The sequence below is a fragment of the Heptranchias perlo genome, chromosome 7, assembly GCF_035084215.1.
Source record: "Heptranchias perlo isolate sHepPer1 chromosome 7, sHepPer1.hap1, whole genome shotgun sequence".
NCBI lineage: Eukaryota > Metazoa > Chordata > Chondrichthyes > Hexanchiformes > Hexanchidae > Heptranchias > Heptranchias perlo.
This window is the reverse complement of record NC_090331.1, coordinates 15,752,567-15,775,997: the sequence shown is the minus strand read 5'-3', so window position 1 is coordinate 15,775,997 and position 23,431 is coordinate 15,752,567. Positions and strand designations below refer to the sequence as shown.

Below are 23,431 nucleotides of genomic sequence, written 5' to 3'. Positions count from 1 at the left end.
CCGCAGGCCCAGTCTAGCAGCTATGTCCTTTGGCACTCGGCCAGTAATGGTGCTACCGAACCACTCTTGGTGATGGACATTGAGGTCCCCCACCCAGAGTACATTCTGTGCCTGTGCTACCCTCAGTGCTTCCTCAACATGGAGGAGGACTGATTCGTCAGCTGAGGGAGGGCGGTAGGTGGTAATCAGCAGGAGGTTTCCTTGCCCATGTTTGACCTGATGCCATGAGATTTCATGGGGTCCAGAGTCAATGTTGAGGATTCCCAGGGCCACTCCTTCCTGACTGTATATCACAGTACCGCCACTTGTGGTGGGTCTGTCCTGCCGGTGGGACAGGACATACCCAGAGATGGTGATGGAAGAGGCTGGGACGTTGGCTAAAAGGTAGGATTCTGTGAGTATGGCTATGTCAGGCTGTTGCTCAACTAGTCTGTGGGACAGCTGTCCCAATTTTGGCACAAGTCCCCAGATGTTAGTGAGGAGGACTTTGCAGGGTCGACTGGGCTTGGTTTGCCTTTGTCATGTCCGGTGCCTAGTGGTCCGATGGGTTTTATTCTTATATGTGACTTTTTTTAAGCATGATTTTACAACTGAGTGGCTTGCTGGGCCATTTCAGAGGCCAATTAAGAATCAATCACATTGCTGTGGGTCTGGAGTCACACATAGGCCAGACCGGGTAAGGACAGCAGGTTTCCTTCCCTAAAGGGCATTAGTGAACCAGATGGGTTTTTACGACAATCCGGTAGTTTCATGGCCACCATTATTGATACTAGTATTTTAATTCTAGATTTTATTTAATTAATTGAATTTAAATTCCCCAGCTGCTGTGGCGGGATTTGAACTCATGATTCCGGATTATTAGTTTAGGCCTCTGGATTATTAGTTCAGTAACATAACCACTATGTTACTGTACCCTACCTCTCCTCTCCTGACTCTTCCTTGTGTACAGTTCCACAGGTGCTGCCTGCCTAAGTGGTCATTCTTCCTGGCATCCTTGCCCTATCATGTCTTTGCCCAACATCTACACATTTGTACTGGATATTGATCAAGAACGGGAAATCTGGCCACTACCTAACTCAGGCCACTGAGTCCTGTTGTAGTACCCCACCTGCTGCCTTGGCTGAGACTAACAAAACACAGTCTGGGATCAAACCTGAGACCTTCTCGTCTGCCTGGCTTAGTACCACATTACATGGTGTAGTTACCCACTTAGCTACCGGGGGGCAGGCGCTCCCATACCAGAATTTTGTTTTTGCTTTTGAAGAAGCCCAGTGAAGGAGAAAATATGATAATTCCAGGAATAGTGGTTAGGTGACCCTAAGCTGAGAATTACAAATCTGTCGATTGTAGAAGGAATGGGAGACTGGGTTGGGATAAGGAGTTCTATGGTCTTGACAAAGAATGAGTTAGAGTGAGAGATAGTGTGGTGAATGTTCATCAGAGAAAGGACAGAGCTTGCTTTAATAGAGCACCTTTCACGACCTCAGGACATCCCAAACCGCTTTACAGTCAATGAAGTACAGACACTGTTGCAATGTAGGGAAACGCGGCAGCCAATTTGCACCACAGCAAGGTCCCACAAACAGCAATGTGATAATGACCCGATAATCTGTTATAGTGGTGTTGGTTGAGGGATAAAAATTGGCCAGAAAACCGGGGAGAACTCCTCCGCTCTTATTCGGAATAGTGCCATTGGATCTTAAACGTCCACCTAAGAGGGCAGACGGAGCCTTGGTTCAATGTCTCATCCGAAAGACTGCTCCTCCAACAATGCAGCATTCCCTCAGTACTGCACTGGAGTGTCAGCTTGGATTATCTGCTCACGTCATTGCACCACAGTGAGGATACAGAGTCTCCTGCATATATCATTCAGTTTTCTCTTTGGCACTTTGAAAATAGCTCTTGCTGTTATTTGTTCTCAGTATGTGGCTGACAGTGGCTATCTCTAGTTGCTCTGAGAAGGTGGTGGCCCTTTTTCTTGAGAGTAGTGAGTGCGGAACCGAGTGACTTGTTAGGGGTTGCAAGTTCCCTTCCCCTGAAGGAATTAGGATTTTAACAACATAGTGCTAAGCCCACACATTTAATTTCACAATTTGTCATGGTAGGATTTGAAGTTTTGACTTCTGAGTTACTAATCCAGTACCATAGCAACTGCACTATGAAACCCAATGCTACTTGTTACATTCTTGCTGCAGTACTAGAAATGATTGCTGATAACTACTCCCTGAATGAAAATTCTTTTGATTTAAATGGGGGAGTGATCATCAAGAGACTTATGTTAGTACTCACCAAATACAATAAACGGTTAAGATCTTCCAATGCTAATATTTTCCTCCAGCAGCAGGGAGGGGCAGTAGGGGCAAATGCTCCTTGCTACTTTTAAAAAATGAATAGAGGTATGACTTGATAGTATGGTGTACTGGGGCTTCAGTTCTATGCTATAGATTTCTGGGCCCATTATTCCTCACATGGTGCATTTTGGAGAGGTGCAAAGCAAAAGCTTTGTCCTTCCTTTTGGCAGGGAAATTGGGGGTAGCTTTACCCCTGCGTTGCTCTTGCATGTATTCTATTGGACAGATACAAAGCTTCGCCATAGCAGGCAGATCCAGAGTATTCCCATAGCGGACAGATCCAGATTACTCCCACTAGAGAAAACTATTGAGAACATATCAGGAAAGGGATTCACCATAATTATTCACTAGTCTTTGTTGTGCCTACAGAATTCCACCAAAATCTAAATATATAAAACTTCTCACTGCCTGACTACTTACCTCTGATGACCAGACTTCGCAGGGGTAAAGCTACCCCCAATTCCCCTGCCAAAAGGAAGGACAAAGCTTTTGCTTTGTACCTTTCCAAAATGCACCATGTGAGGAATAATGGGCCCAGAAATCTATAGCATAGAACAAAACATAAACTGGATCACCCACCAATATAAAACCAGATCCATAGAAGGTTCCCTTTTGAATAATCTAGCGTAACTTGTAAACTTAAATGTTGAAAGATATGTGGTCAGGTGCACTCACTTTGGATGCTTTAGCATCGGGCCTGGATAGTATTGGTACTATGGATACAATAGGTGATGAATCCCTACTTAACTATTTAATGCGCCTATTTATACTTCTGGCATAGAATAATCATCACCATGTCATAAGAATTTGCTCTCTGTGAATAGATTCAGGGGAACAATTATTAATTTTCCCTCTGGTAACATACATCTGCTATTTTCACATCGTTCACCTGACGAAGGGGGAAGCCTCCGAAAGCTTGTGAATTTAAAATAAAATTGCTGGACTATAACTTGGTGTTGTAAAATTGTTTACAACTTTCAGAGAAGGGATGGAATCCCTAATTCTCCTGAACTGGTTTTTGCAAGATTCATCTGTTTTTCAAACTCTGTAGTCAAATATTTGCTGTTGGGTTATTCATCTGCCATATCTTCAAAATGCTTGAGTTTTATCCCTTGACAGTCAGTCGTTGCAGTGTTGTATTTATCTTTGATTGACTGTGTACGTTCAGAGCATCTGATGCATAATTTAAACAACAGATCAAGGTGATTTGACTTACTTTTGTGGGATTTTTTTTTCATCATTTTTGCTGGATTGGCCAAAATGCTATCCTCCAGTTCCAATATTATATTTCTGTATTTACAACATTTGATAGCAGAACAGATGGAAGCGTCCAGCACGCAGAATTATTTTGAAACCCCCTCCTTAGAACTCTGCCCTCGTATTATTTGCCAGAGTAGTTCTTTTAAACAAAACTAAAACCTTTTCTGGGGACAGGTTGGTACACTTGGTCATTATAGTGTCCTTTCAGTGTCAGGACCCAAATGGGGGGAAATCTTAAACAAAAAGGGCATAATCTTAAAATTAGAGCTAGGCCATTTAGGAGCGAAATCGGGAAGCACTTTTTCATGCAAAGGGTTGTGGAAATCTACAACTCTCTTCCATCAAAAAGCTGTGGATGGTGGGGTTCAATTGAAATTTTCAAATCTGAGATCGAGAGATTTTCGTTTGGTCGGGGTATTAAGGGATATGGAGCAAAAGCGGGTAAATGGAGTTGAGGTACAGAGCAGCTATGATCGAACTGAGTTCACGACACATGCAGTTACTAACATGCAGTTACTAACGTGCAAATTGGCCAGCAAGTTCAGGACAAGAAGAGATACACCATGAGTTACTAATCTCCAGAACTTACAAGTCAATTTAGCCGCTCCACCGTTTGCTTCGCACAAACATCATCTCGCTCTTAGCCTCCCTGTTATTTTTAAGAACTTGCTGGATTTGCACATTAATTGCCCATCAAACTCACTGCAGAAAGTTAGGACTCATAATTAACAGCGTAAGTACCCTTTTAACAACATGATAATTATTAATGCAATGCCAATCAATCTCTTCGGCCCAGAAAGGGAACAATTTAAACTGTGAGTCTCTTTCCTGCATGTAGTAAATTATTCTTAGGCGATTTTAAAAAATTCAAATTTTACATGTTTACATTTTTTTTCTTACTTTTCCTTTCTGTCTCTTTTTACTCTCTCTCTTAATCCGATCTTTCTTTCCCTCTCATTATTTCTGTACCTGATTCTAATTCACCCTCCTTCTCTGTTGTTCCTCTGTTTGTTTCTCAATCCTTAAGTCTCATTGGTTAAAGAGATACACTGTTGGTCCCATCGTTCACTAAGGTCCCAGATGCCCTGTTGCCCACGCAGGGCCGTTATCAGCTCGCACTTCCAGCATGTTACGGAGCAAATTATATTCGAGCTGATGGCTGCAGGAAATAGTCTAATTAACGGTGCACACTGCGAGATGCCTCACTCCAGCAAGATTTGGCCCAATATTTGAAAAAGCTAAACTCTTGTATTCCACTCTCATCCAATTGATAATTGGTGAAAGCAGGGCAGAGTAAGCGCTTATTTGGGTGTATAATTATGAGGAATGCAAATGGTGCTAAATTACAAATCACTGATTGCAACAAAAACATTATTCTGAATTATTCTGAATTAAACAGAAAAGGATTTGGCCTTAATGAAATCATAATGTTTTAAAAAATATATCTAAGAATTTATTTCTCAAATCCCTGCTCCGAGCAGGGAAGCCGTGCTTAAAGGAAGTGAGGGAAGGAGATTGAGCTACAATATTGTAGCTAAGATTCTCCAATCTGCACTTCCACCAAGCAGAGCTCTACACTGGGAGTGTGGAATTAGCCCTGTAGATAGATAATAAAAAAAGATGTATTCTTTTTTATGTCCATTCTTTTTCACCTTTTTATACCCTGCTGTTCTATAGTTGTCTCTCTGAGTTGTGAGACAGGCTAGGCAAGCTTGGTCTGATTTTCCCTCCCTCTGAGGGATGCACTTGCCTTTGTTTAATGTAATCTTTAACAGCTCATCTGAAAAAGAGAAATTTACCAGATGGAGAATCAGGGGTATAAATCTGTATCATAATGCACTGGTACATCAGTGTTTGGCACCACATGACCTTTTGAAGGAAAACTTTCTTTAATGAAATAAAAGTAACTAACTTTTTCGGCCCTTTTCTTGGCCCACGGTTCCTTGGTGCCTGGTGAGGTCGGGATACATCATCAGACCCCGGTTATTGAATGTCAATGAGGCCTGGGGTGAGGGCTTCGCACATTGCTCGTGTACAGCATGGATCCAGTTAGTAGGGCGTTTTTAATCCCCTGCACGCCCTGTTCTCACCTGGTGCTGGCCGTTAAAATCAAGGCTTGATTCTTAATATTGGACAATTCCCTATTACATGTTCCATAGAATTTACAGCACAAAAACAGACCATTAAGCCCAACTGATCCATGCTGGTGTTAATGCACCACATGAGCCTCTCCCACCCCTCTTCTAACCCTTTCAGCAAATCCTTCTATTCCATTGTCTTTCATGTGCTTATCTAGTTTCCCCTAAAATGCATCTAATCTATTCGCCTCAACTACTTCGTGTGATACCAAGTTCCACATTCTAATCACTCTCAGGGTAAAGTAGTTTCTCCTGAATTCTTTATTCGATTTATTAGTGACTATCTCAGATTTATGGCTCCTAGTTTTGGACTTCCCCACAAGTTTTTTTTATTTGTTCATGGGATGTGGGCGTCACTGGCGAGGCTGGCATTTATTGCCCATCCCTAATAGCCCTTGAGAAGGTGGTGGTGAGCCCCTTTCTTGAACTGCTGCAGTCCGTGTGGTGAAGGTTCTCCCACAGTGCTGTTAGGTAGGAAGTTCCAGGATTTTGACCCAGCGACGATGAAGGAACGGCGATATATTTTCAAGTCGGGATGGTGTGTGACTTGGAGGTGAACGTGCAGGTGGTGTTGTTCACATGTGCCTGATGCCCTTGTCCTTCTAGGTGGTTAAGGTCGCGGGTTTGGGAGGTGCTGTTGAACAAGCCTTGGCGAGTTGCTGCAGTGCATCCTGTGGATAGTACACACTGCAGCCACAGTGCGCCGCTGGTGAAGGGAGTGAATGTTTATGGTGGTGAATGGGGTGCCGATCAAGAGGGGTGCTTTGTCCTGGATGGTGTCGAGCCTCTTGAGTGTTGTTGGAGCTGCACTCATCCAGGCAAGTGGAGAGTATTCCATCACATTGCTGACTTGTGCCTTATAGATGGTGGAAAGGCTTTGGGGAGTCAGGAGTTGAGTCACTCGCCACAGAATACCCAGCCTCTGACCTGCTCTTGTAGCCACAGTATTTATGTGACTAGTCCAGTTAAGTTTCTGGTCAGTGGTGACCCCCAGGATGTTGATGGTGGGGGATTCGGCGATGGTAATGCCGTTGAATGCCGAGGGGAGGTGATTAGACTCTTTCTTGTTGGAGAAGGCCTGGCTCTTGTCCGGCGCGAATGTTACTTGCTACTTATCAGCCCAAGCCTGGATGTTGTCCAGGTCTTGCTGCATGTGGGCACAGATTGCTTCATTATCTGAGGGATTGCGAATGGAACTGAACACTGTGCAATCATCAGCGAACATCCCCATTTCTGACTTTATGATGGAGGGAAGGTCACTGATGAAGCAGTTGAAGATGGTTGGGCCTAGGACACTGCCCTGAGGAACTCCTGCAGCAATGTCCTGGGGCTGAGATGATTGGCGTCCAACAACCACTACCATCTTCCTTTGTGCTAGGTATGACTCCAGCCACTGGAGAGTTTTCCCCCTGATTCCCATTGACTTCAATTTTACTAGGGCTCCTTGGTGCCACACTCGGTCAAATGCTGCCTTGATGTCAAGGGCAGTCACTCTCACCTCACCTCAGGAATTCAGCTCTTTTGTCCATGTTTGGACCAAGGCTGTAATGAGGTCTGGAGCTGAGTGGTCCTGGCAGAACCCAAACTGAGCATCGGTGAGCAGGTTATTGGTGAGTAAGTGCCGCTTGATAGCACTGTCGATGACACCTTCCATCACTTCTCTGATGATTGTGAGTAGACTGATGGGGCAGTAATTTGCTGGATTGCATTTGTCCTGCTTTTTGTGGACAGGACATACCTGGGCAATTTTCCACATTGTCGGGTAGATGCCAGTGTTGTAGCTGTACTGGACCAGTTTGGCTAGAGGCGCGGCTAGTTCTGGAGCACAAGTCTTCAGCACTACAGCTGGGATGTTGTCGGGGCCCATAGCCTTTTCTGTATCCAAGTGCAAACCCCTTCATAATTTTAAAGACCTCTATTAGGTTACCCCTCAGCCTCCTCTTTTCTAGAGAAAAGATAATTAAATAACTAAACAATGTTTAAGAAACTTTTCCATCCATATTGGGTACTGTCCAAGTTTTAAGCAGGCATATCTATTCATACAAAGCTTTTGAAAGTGTATGTCAGACTTTATACTTCAATGTCAAAAGTGTAAAATGTAGTGAAACAAGGTCATGCTGTTTGACCTGGAACCAGGAATTCACAAGCATCAGGCAACCTGCAAACTTCCCACTTCCACAGAATGAGTAGTGGCTTTAAAGGGACAGAACAGGTTGGCGGCTAAGCTTTACACTGCACTCCAGGACCTTGGTGAGACCGCACCTGGAGTATTGTGTACAGTTTTGGTCTCCTTACCTAAGAAAGGATATACTTGTCATAGAGGGAGTGCAACGCAGGTTCACCAGACTGATTCCTGGGATGGCGGGATTGTCGTGTGAGGAGAGATTGAATAGACTAGGCCTGTATTCTCTAGAGTTTGGAAGAATGAGAGGTGATCTCATTGAAACATACAAAATTCTTACAGGGCTCGACAGGGTAGATGCAAGGAGGATGTTTCTCCTGGCTGGGGAGTCTAGATCCAGGGGTCACAGTCTCAGAATAAGGGGTAGGTCATTTAGGACCGAGATGAGGAGAACTTTCTTTACCCAAAGGGTGGTGAATCTTTGGAATGTTCCACCTCAGAGGGCTGTGAGGCTCAATCATTGAGTACATTCAAAAAAGAGATCGATAGATTTGTAGATATTAAAAGCATCAAGGGATATGGGGATGGTGCAGGAAAATGGCGTTGAGGTAGAAGATCAGCCATGATCTTATTGAATGGCGGAGCAGGCTCGAGGGGCCGGATGGCCTACTCCTGCTCCTATTTCTTATGTTCTTATTTTCTTAACTCGTTGAACTTTCCTCCTGTGGTTCACATTGTCAAAGAAGGGCAGGTAAGGAGCATTAATACCATTCCTCATTGGGTTACTGCCACTTGGAATGAGGGAAATAGAATGCTGTTGCAGCCTTTAAAGGTCTGCTGCTTGTTAAAGAGAGATTTTTAAAGAGATCAATTTTTCAACAGCAGGAAATGCAAGCACAAGGTGTATGAATGAGCATCAGCCTTGGGGGTGAGGGATCAGCAGCAGGACAGGCTTCCAGATTCTCTAATACACCTATGGATGAAGTAAGGGCTGAAGTAAGGGCTAAAAGGGATTCAAAAAGCCAGTACAGGCACGATAGGCCGAATGGCCTCCACCTGTGTTGTAGCTACAACGATACTATGACTATTGGGCGCCACGGGCAGGAAACCTATAAGAGGGCGCGATGGAATGAGTTTGCTGAAGCACTCAGTAGAATCTCCACCACCCCAAGAACTGCCACACAGTGCAGGATGAGGTTGACCTCACAATGATGGCCAAAATAAGTCAAGGCACTGTTGCCAATTCACATCCTGTACCAATGACAGAGGCTTCATTCACCTCCTTACCTCTCCTACTCTTTCTCTGCCATCAGCTGGGTATGAAAAACTTAAACGTGCAAAGAGAAGTCTCTGCAAGCACACAAAAGAAAAAAAATGAAAGACTTGCATTTATATAGCGTCGTTCAAGACCTCATGCCCCAAAGCACTTTACAGTCAATGAGGTACTTTTGTAGTGTAGTTACTGTTGTAATGTAGGAAATTCAACCACCATATTAATTCACAACTTGTTCGGTCTTGAAGTATAATTAATTTAAAAGGACTATGACCCTGCACCTCTCGTCATCATGGGGTGCATGTGCTCATATGAAGGAAAACATGTGTCACAAGAGTAGATTCAGTGTTGCGAAGTAGTTGTACATAGGATGAATAGCTTTTTTAGCATCTTTTGGTGAACATTGTTCTGCTTGGCCACTTAAGAGTTCTGAGTTCATTCCTGCATTTGCTTGCAACTTGTCGAAGCTGGATAATGGCAGGCGAGAGGTAGCATTCTTTCTGACAAAGGAAATAGGCAGGATTGTTTGGCACTGATGGGCTTTGTGAGAGTGTGGCGAGAGATCAGGCAGATGTAAAGTGACTTCATTTGGTATGTTAGCTTCATTGAAAGCATTTGCCTGTAAGTTGTGTCCTCCTTTCTCTGAGTATCGGCCGCCCTGTTCCACATCCTTCCTTTTCTGTGCACTCTACTCATGCTGGGTGGACAGGGGTCTATCCCTCCATCATCATTCTCTTCAGCTTCAGGAAGCAGAAAGCCTTTCTTCATTGTGATGTTATATAATAGGCAGAAAGCTACAATGATTCTGGAGACCTTTGTTGGACTCCACCAGATTTGCCCAGACGGTTCATATAAAAGCCGTTCCTGTACTAGAAATTGAGGGAGCTGACAACCAGGCTTTCATGTCACCAGTTGGAACTCTGTAAAACTGAATAGTACTCCATCATTGTTTCTGTCATTCCATTGGGAAGAATTTGAAATGCTTGGTGTACTTGATGAGAGCATCAGTCAGTTTCTTTATGCAGTGGTGAGCTGTTGTCTGACTAATGTGGCAAAGGTCAGCAATGCTGCCAGGAAGGGTTCAGTTGCAAACAGGTTCAGGGTAGTGGTGGCTGTTACAGACAATGCTGTTCTTCTGGTGGAAAGGGCTGCAGGTCTTCATCCAGCAGTTAACATATTTCCCCAATTGCCCCCCATGCAGAAAATTCTTAAGTAAGACTATCTTGCTCTGTAAACCCGGGTGAGTGGTTATCTACTTGTACGGAATAAATAAGAAATAAGAGCAGGAGCAGGCCATATGGCACCTCGAGCTTGTTCCGTCATTCAATAAGATCATGGCTGAACTTCGACCTCAATTCCACTTTCCCGCCCGACCCCCATACCCCTTGATTCCCTGAGAGTCCAAAAACCTATCGATGTCAGCCTTGAATATACTCAACAACTCAGCATCCACAGCTGTCTGGGGTAGACAATTCCAAAGATTCACAACCCTTTGAGTGAAAAAATTCCTCCTCATCTCAGTCCTAGACGGTCGACCCCTTATCCTGAGACTATGCCCCCTAGTTCTGGACTCTCCAGTCATGGAAAACAGCCTCTCAGCATCTACCTTGTCAAGCCCTCTAAGAATTTTATACGTTTCAATGAGGTCACCCCTCATTCTTCTAAATGCCAGAGAATATAGGCCCATTCTAAGCAATCTCTCCTCATAGGACATCCTCTCTTCCCAGGAATCAACCTAGTGAACCTTCGTTGCACTGCCTCTAAGGCAAGTATATCCTTCCTTAGATAAGGAGACCAAAACTGTATGCAGTACTTCAGGTGTGGTCTCACCAAAGCTCTGTACATTGTAGCAAGACTTCCTTACTCTTGTACTCTAACCCCTCACAATAAAGGCCAACATACCATTTGCCTTCCTAATTGCTTGCTGTACCTGCATGTTAACTTTCTGTGTTTCATGTACAAGGACACCCAAATCCCTCTGAACACCAACATTTAATAGTTTTTCACCATTTAAAAAATATTCTGTTTTTCTATTCTTCCTACCAAAGTGAATAACCTCACATTTCCCCACTTTATACTCCATCAGCCATGTTCTTGCCCACTCACTTAACTTGTCTATATCCCTTTGCAGATTCTTTGTATCTTCCTCACAGCTTACTTTCCCTCCTAGCTTTGTATTGTCAGCAAACTTGGATGCATTACACTCAGTCCCTTCATCCAATACATTAATATAGATTGTAAATAGCTGAGGCCCAAGCACTGATCCTTGAGGCACTCCACTATTACAACGTGCCAACCTGAAAATGACCCGTTTATTCCTACTCTCTGTTTTCTCTCTGTTAACCAATCCTCTATCCATACTAATATATTATCCCCAACCCCATGAGTCCTTATCTTCTGTAACAACCTTTTGTGTGGCACCTAATCGAATGCCAAATGTCTTCTGTGATGCTTCACTTGCCATTCCTCCAATCTAGCGTTTTTCATCTCCTCATCATCCTTCCCCACAAACCATAGGAATAAAGAGATTCCCATTGGGAAATCCATGTCCCCAGTGCTTAATGGTATTTTCTGCAGAGCTGGCTGAACAGGGCAGTAAAAGTCTTAATCGAACCTCCATCAACTAAAGTCGATGTGCAGATAGTGTAAGACAAACCTTCAGCAAACAAAATATCCTCCTCTCAGTATGGTATCCACCTCAGGCATACCACTCTGCTACTCATATCATTAGCGTTGCACTTAGAGTTAAAATTGGGAAAAATGGAGCAGGAGAGTTAGCCATGCCAATGACCCATTCAAACATGGCAAGAAGAGCTCTCGGCAGGCATTGTTTTTGTCAGAGGACAATTTTGGTGCAGTTTTTTTTAGTGACGAATTTGAGGTATTGGGCCTTATCGCCTCATTTTACTTTGTTCAGTGCCCCAAAACTGCCCAACAATAGGCAGCAAATCAAAAGAAAATCCAGCCCTAAATGTAAAGGCTACAGGTAGTGGCCATAATGTTTTCTTGTAATTGAGTGCTGTTTGTCATTTTCTAAAAGTGCTGATATCGCAGCGCAACTAGTAATCCTTCATTGAGGAGATCATCGTGTGTCATTTAACTGGATTGTACTGGCTGTCAGAGTCCTTCGCGAATTGCTTCACTTGCCTGCAGAAGAATTGATCCAAAGTCAGAATAAAGCTACCTCCTTGAACACCACAATATTTATATTGTATATATATATACTAGGAAAAAAAAAAGATGCATGGGAGTTATTTCAAGGTTGCAATCTCATGTCTCGTTTCAGATGACAGTTATGAAGCACTCAAAGCTTAGCTCTCGTAGTTTGAGCTGTTGTGTAGGCTGAGAGATGAGATTACTGCCTTGTAATGTCTCCCTGCCATTCGTTACTTCCCATCTAATGAGAAAATACAGCTTGCATGGGTCTTAAAACTCATTTTTTTCCAGGAGTGTCGATTCTGAAATTAGTTTTGATAATTTGGAATTAATTCACCTGATCTCCGCAGTTGTACCCCTACAGGCAGAAATGTCTGCGTGGGAGAAGTGTGTTAAGTCCAGATGGAGGGTGGAGGAAATGACTAACTACCCATTTTAAATCTCAATGACAATTTGGACGAGAAAAGAAGCCCAAATCGTTATGTTGGTATGGAGCATTTCAAGTATTATGATGCCCAAGTATTGCTGGTGAGAAATTCCTATATTAAAATAAAATGATTTACTGCTAACAGTTTTAAAATACAGCAACCCTTCAGATAATGAAGCAGTCCGTGCCCGCATGCAGCAAGACCTGGTCAACATCCAGGCTTGGGCTGATAAGTGGCAAGTAACATTCGCGCCAGGCAAGTGCCAGGCAATGACCATCTCCAACAAGAGAGAGTCTAACCACCTCCCATTGACATTCAATGGCATTACCATCGCTGAATCCCCCACCATTAACATCCTGGGGGTCACCATTGACCAGAAATTAATTGGACCAGCCACATAAATACTGTGTCTACAAGAGCAGGTCAGAGGCTGGGTATTCTGTGGTGAGTGACTCACCTCCTGACTCCCCAAAGCCTTTCCACCATCTACAAGGCACAAATCAGGAGTGTGATGGAATACTCTCCACTTTCTTGGATGAGTGCAGCTCCAACAACACTCAAGAAGTTCGACACCATCCAGGACAAAGCAGCTCGCTTGATTGGCACCCCATCCACCACCATAAACATTCACACCCTTCACCACCAGCGCACCGTGGTTGCAGAGAGTACCATCTATGGGATGCACTGCAGCATCTCGCCAAGGCTTCTTCGACAGTACGTCCTAAACCCGCAACCTCTACCACCCAGAAGGACAAGGGCAGCAGGCACATGGGAACGACACCTGTACGTTCCCCTCCAAGTCACACACCATCCCGACTTGGAAATATATCGCCGTTCCTTCATCGTCGCTGGGTCAAAATCCTGGAACTCCCTACCTAACAGCACTGTGGGAGAACCATCACCACACGGACTGCATCGGTTCAAGAAGGCAGCTCATCACCACCTTCTCAAGGGCAATTAGGGATGGGCAATAAATGCTGGCCCTGCCAGCGCGCCCACATCCCATGAATGAATAAAAAAAATCTTTGACTATGATAGTAGCAGTTTATCTGTGGAAGTAAATCCATGATGCCCACTGACAGCTAAATCGAGCTCTTAACGCCTAAAATGTGCTTCTACAGAAATTTATATTGATTTTACCGTTATGCATTTATCAACATGGGCAGTCCCAATAAACTGTGATGTACAATGCAAATGAAAAATCAAATTTAACAGCAGCTGTATATCATAAAAGTACCTTAGCTTTTCATATTTAGGTAACTTTTTTTTAAAAATGATTAATTCTGTATGGTTACCTACAGAATGAAGATTCCAAATAAAACATACTTGGCAAAATTAATAAAATAAAATGTTATCTGTGTTGTAGAGTTTTTCAATTTGATTTTACACCAGAAATCTGGTATGGAGTAAAATCAGTTCTTTCCATGTAAAGTGTGCACTAAAGATTTCACTATTACATGTAGAGAAAGCCAGGATTAACATCAGCATGAACTGCATGGATAGAATTGAATATCTCTCTGCTAATAGTAATCCAATCAAGCTACCACATACTCAACCAAGGAACCCAGCAAAGTTATTAATCATTTTCCCCAGGCTTTGGAAGTAAATAGCAGAAAATCTGTACAACTCCCTTTGAAATCCATTTGATGTTAATTTCTAAGGCATTGCACTATGCTGCATTGTCAATATTAAGGTTTAATTATAACATTTGTACCTGTAGGGATGCTAAGATATTTACATCATCTCCAGGTTTTTGAGGAAGAATAAAAGTACTTAACTGGGTGAGGGCTAATTGCAGTGAGTTAAAAAGGGATCTTGCCCAGTTGGATTGGAATTATAAATTGGTAGACAAAAACAGTAATTGGGAGGCCTTCAAGGAGGAGATAGTTCGGCTACAGAGTAGACACATTCCCGCAAAGGGGAAAGGAAGGACATCCAAAGCTCACTGGATGACTAAAGATATAGAGATTAAAAATGCAACTGAAAAAGGAGGCTTATGACAAATGTAAAGTTCATAATACAGTAGAGAACCAAGCTGAATACAAAAGTACAGAGGAGATCTAAAAGAGGGGCAAAGAGAGAGTATGAGAATGGATTAACAACTAACATAAAAGGGAACCCAAAAGTCTTTTATAAACTTATATCTAGTAAAAGGGTAGTCAAAGGAAGGGTGGGGCTGACTAGGGACAAAAAAGGAGATCTTCTTGAGGAGGCATAGGAAATGGCTGAGGTACTAAATGAATACTTTGCATTGGTCTTCACTAGAGAAGAGGGTGCTACAAATGTAGCAGTAAAGGAGGAGGTAGTAGCAATATTGGATAGGATAAAAATAGATAAAGAGGAGGTACTTGAAAGTTTGGCAGTACTCAAGGTAGAAAAGTCACCCGGTCCAGATGGGATGCATCCTAGGTTCCTGAGGGAAATAAGGGTGGAAATTGTGGAGGCTCCGGCCACAATCTACTAGTCCTCCTTAGATATGGGGGCCAGGCCAGAGGACTCGAGGATTGCAAATGTAACACCCCTGTTCAAAAAAGGGGGGCGGGATAAACCCGGCAATTACAGGCCAGTCAGCCTAACGTTGGTGGTGGGGAAAACATTTAGAGACAGTAATCCAGGACAAAATTAATTGGCACTTGGAAAAGTATGGGCTAATAATTGAAAGTCTGCTCAGATTTGTTAAAGGAAAAATCGTGTTTGACTAACTTAATTGAGTTCTTTGATGAAGTAACAGAGAGGGTTGATATTGTTGATGTGTATATGGACTTTCAATAGGCAATTGATAAAGTACCACATAACAGACTTGTTAGCAAAATTAAAGTCCATGGGATTAAAGGGACAATGGCAGCGTGAATACAAAATTGGCTATGGGACAGAAAGCAGAGAGAAGTGGTGAACAATTGTTTATCAGACTGGAGGGAAGTATACAGTGGTGTCCCCAGGGGTCGGCATTAGGACTGTTAACAGATTTTCGTCGTTACTGGCGTAACAACGGGTTGTTAACCCTTTAACAATAACTTACGTACGTGATTCGGGCCCGAGTGGTTATTAAACAACAATCTTTAATAGATTGACTCACAACAGTATTTACAATTGTCTTCAGATTACGTTAAATGACAAACAATTAATACATTCTGGTTTGCACGTGGACTCAGATTGATCAGATCTGACCTCTGTGATGGCTTGGGGCAGTGGACATCTGACTGTCCTCTCGAGAGCTCTAACCTTTGGGAGGGAGCATGCCCTATCTTTATAGTATTTGGCTATTATGTTCTGTACGTAAGCATCTTTCTCCTTATCTCCTGGTTATAAATCACCCCGCCCCTCCCAAGCTGACTCTGTGTTAAACAACCAGAGATGAGCCGTAAAATGTAAACGTGGCTACCTCATCCTTTATCTCTGCTGCGTCAACAGTTTGTCCCTTTCATGCGTAGGATCCCTTTATCTGAGTGTAGACCCACTCATGCCTTTGCACAGCTTTTCCATGTTTATTGTTTATGTAGCCTTTCAATGCTATCAGTACTTAGGTATGTTGGTCGTTTAGTAACCACATCTCTTATCTCTTGACTTACAAGCTGTTTTCATCATTCAAATGCCTCAGCATTCTTTCAATGACTTCTTGGTTGTTCTGTAAGATGTCTTTCTCACGGAGATGCTAAACCACGATTCCCCTCAACATCGCCCTCTTGCTAAATGTTTTGGCGCTATGCGAGCCAGGATATTTGACTATTCTTGTTTAAACCCATATTCTTACAAGGACCACTGCTCTTTTTCATATATATTAATGAGCTGGACTTGGGTGTACAGGGTATAATTTCAAAGTTTGCTGATGATACAAAACTCGGAAATGTAGTAAACAATGTGGAGGATGGTAACAGACTTCAGGAGGACATAGACAGACTGGTGAAATGGGCAGATATATGGCAGATTAAATTTAATGCAGAGAAGTGTGAAGTGATACATTTTGATAGGAAGAATGAGGAGAGGCAATAAAAACTAAATGGTACAATTTTAAAGGGGGTGCAGGAATAGAGACACCTGGGGGCATACGTACACAAATCTTTGAAGGTGGCAGGACAAGTTGAGAAGGCTGTTAAAAAAGCTTATGGGATCCTGGGCTTTATTAATAGATGCGCAGAGTACAAAAGGAAGGAAGTTATACTAAACCTTTATAAAACACAGGTTAGGCCTCAGCTGGAGTATTGTGTTCAGTTTTGGGTACCATATTTTAGGAAGGATGTCAAGTCCTTAGAGAGAGTGCAGAAGTGATTTACTAGAATGGTACCAAGGATGAGGGACCTCAGTTACGTGGAGAGACTGGAGAAGCTGGGGTTGTTCTCCTTAGAACAGAGAAGGTTAAGGGGAGATTTGATAGAGGTGTTCAAAATCATGAACAGTTTTGATAGAATAAATAAGGAGAAACTGTTTCCAGTAGCAGAAAGGTTGGTAACCAGAGGATACAGATTTAAGATGATTGGCAAAAGAAGCAGAGATGACATGAGGAAACATTTTTTTACACGGTGAGTTGTTATGATCTGGAATGTACTGCCTCAAAATGTGGTGGAAGCAGATTTATCATAGCATCATTTCATAGTAGGTACAGCACAGGAAGAGGCCATTCAGCCCATCGTACCTATGCCGGCTCTTTGAAAGAGCTTTCCAATTAGCCCCATTACCCTGTTCTTTCCCAATAGCCCTGTAATAACTTTAATAATAACTTTCAAAATGGAATTGGATAAATACTTGAAGGGAAAAAATTTACAGGCCTATGGGGAAAGAGCAGGGTAGTGGGACTAACTGAATAGCTCTTTCAAAGAGCCGGCACAGGCACGATGGGACAAATGGCCTCCGTCTGTGGGGTACCATACTATGAAACTACAACTACTATGAAAGTATGAAATGTGAAAGTAGGGCAATTAGTTATATTAATCTATTTAGGCTTAAGCCTTGATCTGTTGCCAATGGTCCTAGGTATAGATACAAGCTGTGGATAGAGCTTCTTTCCTCTTTTATTATTATTAAAAGGTTTCCTTTCCCCCTCAGGATAAATCAAAATAATTACTGTAGCTTTTTAAAAGATTCAGCATGCCAAATAGTGTATACTCTGTCTGTTAGTCTGTCAATCCATATATATATATATATATATATATAGAAGGGCATTTAAATTCTTGAACTTGCCCTGTGTTTAGCCAACAGCAATTAGACTTTGTGATGTTAAAAGGAAGGCTTCACCTTAGCAGCAGAATAATGGCCCGGATTTTGCACTGAGCGACAAATGAGCGGCGCCTGCCGCCCGTTAGATTCAAACTTACCCACAAACTATCCACGGGCTTTTGGGCACCAACTTGCTGTAAATCGGAACAGCGTCCTCTCCCGGGCATCTGTGAGCTGTGTGAACAGGGCAAGGAACTGAATATGTTTTTAACCAATCAGATTGAAGCATCTTTAATGAGTTGCGCAAGGACTGAACCAGGAAGTGTAAGTTAGAATAGTGAATTAAATGTCAAATCAGGTACAGTTAGCAAAATGAGAGGGAAAGAAAGATTGTATTAAGAGACAGAGTTATAGGAGACAGAAAGTAAAAATGTTTTTTAAATTTTTAAAAAATGTCCAACAATTAAAATGTGAAGGAATGAGACTCCACTCTTGTAGAAGTAAATTTTCAGTACCAGAGAGTCATTAAGACTCACCACACCGTTAAATTTTGGTTAGCTTAAAAAAACTGGATGCATCTTTTTCTGGTGAAAATAATTGGTTTATGGCTTGGCAGGAGAGCAACTTTGTGCCGTTCCAGCCATTTGAGCGGTGAGTCAGCCGGTGAAATCTCCTTCCTGCGAAGCTTCTGCAGGAGCAGGGGATCTGGTAGAAGGACTTTGGATTTCCACGTTTAACGTGCAGTCGCTGGAAGTTCCACTACCATTTGCACTGAAATAACAGTGAGCAGCTCACCGTTACTTTTAGAGCAAATTCCGGGCCAATATATTTTGCATTACATGGTATAATATAGTTCTTATAAAACAGCACTTCAAACAACTTGCTGTGAGGGAGATACTATAACATGTCAGATATATGACATAAATGCTGCAAATACACAAAAAAGTCAATCGTCATCTAAAAGAGAAAGCTGGGATTACATTTCAGTTGCAACCCTTCCTTAACATTGAATATTGCTGAAGGGTTGGACGTGAAATGTTAACATGCCTATCTTTCTCTTTCAGATACCAGTGCTGTGTATTTACAGGAGCTTCTGTTTTTCCTGTTTTATGAGCTGCAGTTTTTATTAGCTCTGCAATAAAATTGATGTTTTTTCCCCTCCTCAAACTTCAGTTTGTAAATTGGTGAGCTGCTAATCAATTGCATTGTGTATTTGTTTTTTATTTACCAAGTGAAAATTGCTCATTTTTAAACTGGCTTGGAATCAATTTCCAAAGTAAAGCGGACATTTTTCAGAGCATTGCCTACAATTTAAAGCCAATTGTTTTGAAGTTGCATTAAGTAAGGCACAAATATAAAAGAATGAAAAGAAAAATCAACAGCATTGCCTGGTACAAACTGTTAGTGCCTTATATTAAAGAATAAAAAACACATCATTCATTCACTTGTTTTATGATGAATACATTTAATATTATCATAACCGAAGTTCCACATAAATCATAGATAAACTGATTATACATGACCTTTAATATCTTATTAATAGCTGAACACATTAGATATGAGTTAAATCACAGCCTTTGCAAACACTTTCTTGATTATAGTTATATATCACCATGAATAAATCACAGTACACTAATTAGGTGTAATATAAATCCACTGGAAATGGAAATTTTTGCACAATATTCCAGACTCTATAAAACTGTACTATTGTATTATCTGCAGCAGCAAATTATTTTTCTTCATTGATACTTAGGCACTTTTCTAGATATTTATATAGCTCGCTGTGCAAGCCATGTTATTTTGTGTACGCTGGTACAACAATGCTTTTATGAAGATTGTGCAATTAAAATTTAATGTAAGCAGATAAGTGACATAAACAAACAGAAACAAAATGAAGCAACTTGATATTACATGCACCACATTTGTAGTTTTGCGTGGAATGTCAAGATAAAGATGACAGCTTAAAGTGAACATTTCAGTGAGGGTCGGGAGGGCTGGGAGGGTGAGGGTGGGGTGCGGGAGGGGGTAGTTTTGGCTAGGGGATGGGCGTGTTGCTCCATATAAGAGAGTAATTTAATTTGGCTTTCTATTACCTGTATTTAAATCCAGTTATGTCAGTCCCTGAATGTTTTCTATTATAGAAGCATCTACTCGCCCTGGCGGGGAAGACAGGCAGAGAGAAAGCTGATATTTTCCTCCAAACCTAACAGCAGTCATCATTTCTGAAAAAGTGGCTCCTGCATTTGTCTACATAACAGTCACTGCATTTCAAAGTAACTCATTCTGAAGTGCCTTGAGACATTTCCAAGAAGTGATAAACCGCTGTAATAAATTCATTTCTTCTTTCCCTTTCCTACTTACGGTGTTCTTGCCTAACCATGTAGCTATATTCTCCCGTCCCCACACTCAAAAATGATGATGTGTAGCCCTGTGGCCAGAGAGAACGAGCAAATAGAGGAGGAGGAAAAAAACACATGAGGAAAAAAGGACGGTGGGGTGGATATTGAACTTACCGTCAAGGTGTAAATCTGACATTGCGGATCGGTCGCCTGTTACAGAAGCTGCCCTACTTTCATTTCTATTGATTTTTTAAAAATATTGAAAGGCTTGCATTTATATAGAGCCTTTCACAACCTCAAGACATCCCAAAGTACTTGCCAGTAGGAATCATCTGATAGTGGTCAGCAGCAGGAATCATGACTGACTTGTTCCCTCCTTAGCCCAGGTGCACTGTAGCGCGACCCAATTTCTAGGCCAAGAAATCCTGTCCGACTCTTCTCCCTCCCCCAGACCTGAGGATACTAAGGTCAATTGTAAGCTAAAATCAGCTAACATGGCACTGACCAGGATTGAACTCGGGAACCTTCAAAACTGCAAAGCTCAGTGTTGTACAAGTTAGTCATCCTTTTATGTTACAAATTGATCTCAGGAGAGCTCTCATTTGAGCTAATCCATCCTGCATTATTTATTAAAAGATGCAGTTACTGAAACTTTGTATAGATAATGACGAAAAGGCAAAATGCCCACAGGAGCAAGTATTTTCCTTCAACAGCAAAAATTGGAGAAAGATTAAAAAAACATTGTTGAGCATTGCTGTTGCATCATCTTTTATTATTGGACGATACTCTATAGCAGAGACCTCCACCTAATCCAGGCTGATACTGCAGTGCAGTACTGAGGGGGTGCTGCACTGTCAGAGGTGCTGTTTTTCGGATGAGACATTAAACCGAGGCCCCATCTGCCCTCTCAGGTAGACGTAAACGATCCCATTGAAGAAGAGCAGGGGAGCTCTCCCCGGTGTCCCAGCCAATATTTATCCCTCAACCAACATCACAGATTACCTGGTCATTATCACATTGTGCACAGCAAGCTCGCACAAGCAGCAAATTAGCTGCCGCGTTTCCTACATTACAACAGTGACTACACTTCAAAAAATACATCATTAATTGTAAAGCGCTTTGGGACTTCCTCAGGTTGTGAAAGGCGTTATAAAAATCCAATTTCTTTCTTTTTGTTCAAATGCTTTGTTTTGATGGGCCACATAGGTGTGTACCACGGAATTTTGGGGGCCACATGTAAAGTTTAAATCCATGTTCCCATTAATTTGTCTGTATCTCAAACTGCTGATCTGAACAGTGTACTGGTTTAGGATTTGTCCACCATTGAGGTAACAATGCTGAGAATAGCCTCATTCCAGTACTCCTGGCCCACCTAATTCACACAGGACAAAGCAGTTAATAAGAAATATAAGCACACGTAGGACTAAGCTGCCTGTGCTTCAAGGATCTAATTGTCAGGACTAGGTCGATGCGCTGCAGTTTGGAGAACCCCTTTTTTCTAGGGAGCTTTCAAGTTCCTGTTATAGTTTAATACAGGACTTGCTCCCCTTAAATCAGTTACTGGGCATTATTGCTTTCCTGTTCTGATTTCTTTTTTTCTTCCTTTCCCTCCATAGGCTTTCACAGGAAACGCCAATGCGGACGGTGTTGTGCGGCACAAATTGCAGCATTCCATTAAAGCAAGACTCCTTCGTTTTGTTCCTCTTGAATGGAACCCTCATGGTAGAATAGGAATGAGAGTTGAAGTTTATGGCTGTTCATACAGTAAGTACGAGCTAACAAAGCAAAGGATTCTGTTTTAAAAGTGCATTTCTCAAATACCGCTATCATCTGGGTAAGCATAGCGTTTCAACTGACATTTTGTTGTTTAATGCTGTAAAAATTTAAATGAACAGTCCTGGGGATAATCTTATTAAAAGTTAATTGAAAGACAGTGGTTGCATCAACCAACACAGGATGAGATCTGTCTTATAATAAAGGTCAGTGAAAATTAAGTCAGAATTTTTATCAGCTTTACTGCAAGAGCCTATAGTTATAAAACGTAAAGGATTTATGATAATTCATCTTGAAAGCAAACTTTTATTAGAATAACTAATAATTCCAATCTGTGGTTTCACATTATTTACAGCTTTGTGGCTATCACATTTAAAAGGAATTTGCATTTATTTTGAAATCATTTCAAACAAAGCAACATTTTGCCTGATTCTGTGGGGTAGGATTTCAGCTGGGAGTGGGTTTCGTACTGGCGCGGGGGCAGGGCGGAGTGAGTGTCAAACCGGCCCGACGTCATCAGTTCGAGGCTCGGATAATTTTAATTCCCGGGCCTCATTTACATCCCGCCAGCCAGCTATCCACCAGAAACGGATGGAAAGAGGCAGCTGGCTGTCTGTGGGCAGGTAAAAATCATGCGGCCTGGAGGCCACCCACTGGCACCAAGGTAATTTGTTGGGGGGTTGGGGGGGGGGGGGGGGTGCAGTATTCGGAGCCGTTTCTCGAGTTGGAAGGAGCCAGGGCATCAGAGGCTCAGACTTTGCTTTGCGAGTCCCAGAGGAGCACTGAAGCGCAGAGTACAGACCAATTTTCACTTCAATTCAGTGTACAGTTCCACAGAATGCTGGGCATGCACTGGGTTGTCAGCATGAAAAAACACAAAAGACAGGTTCATTTTTCAAGTGGATAACTTTTGTCCTTTCTGACATGAGGTCCCACCCAGAAGGTTAACCCGTCTTTGCTCTTTCGGAGCTTCTGTGTATTCTGAGCATTTTCTGCTTTATTTTTTGCAGTTTTCCAGAATTCACAGTTTTTCTTTATTTCTAAATTATAGATATTTTTAGAAATATATTTTTTAATTTGTGCATTACCTTAGTTTATAATGCAGAAAAAAGCCTCCTATTGGCATACTTTGAATATTGTATGTTGAAAGTGAAATTTATTTTAAACTGCATCATGGTTATACTTACAGAGAATGTTGTTTGTGATTTTGGTTAGGGAGGTTTTGGTGCTGTGCGAGGTGCGTAATCTGATAGGAGGGATTGAACACGGAGTTGTGGGAGCGATGAGCTTGGATCTGGGAGACATTTGAAGGCTTTGGAGAGGAAAATGTGTATGGAGGTGGGGTAGTAATTTGTAAGGACATAGGAGTTAAAGGTGGTTTTTTTTGAGGAGGTGAATTATGATGGAAGTTTTGAAAGAGAGGGGGACAGTGCCTAAGGA

General features: G+C 42.2%; 1 protein-coding gene across 1 annotated transcript in view; it reads left to right on the top strand.

Annotated features, from left to right (window-relative positions):
- LOC137323447 (contactin-associated protein-like 5) overlaps positions 1-23,431 on the top strand; it is a 590,554-nt gene that overhangs the window by 120,139 nt on the left and 446,984 nt on the right. The window contains exon 4 of the mRNA XM_067986921.1: positions 21,835-21,982. Within this exon, the coding sequence (XP_067843022.1) occupies positions 21,835-21,982 (148 nt within the window). The remainder of the gene's footprint in view (positions 1-21,834; positions 21,983-23,431) is intronic.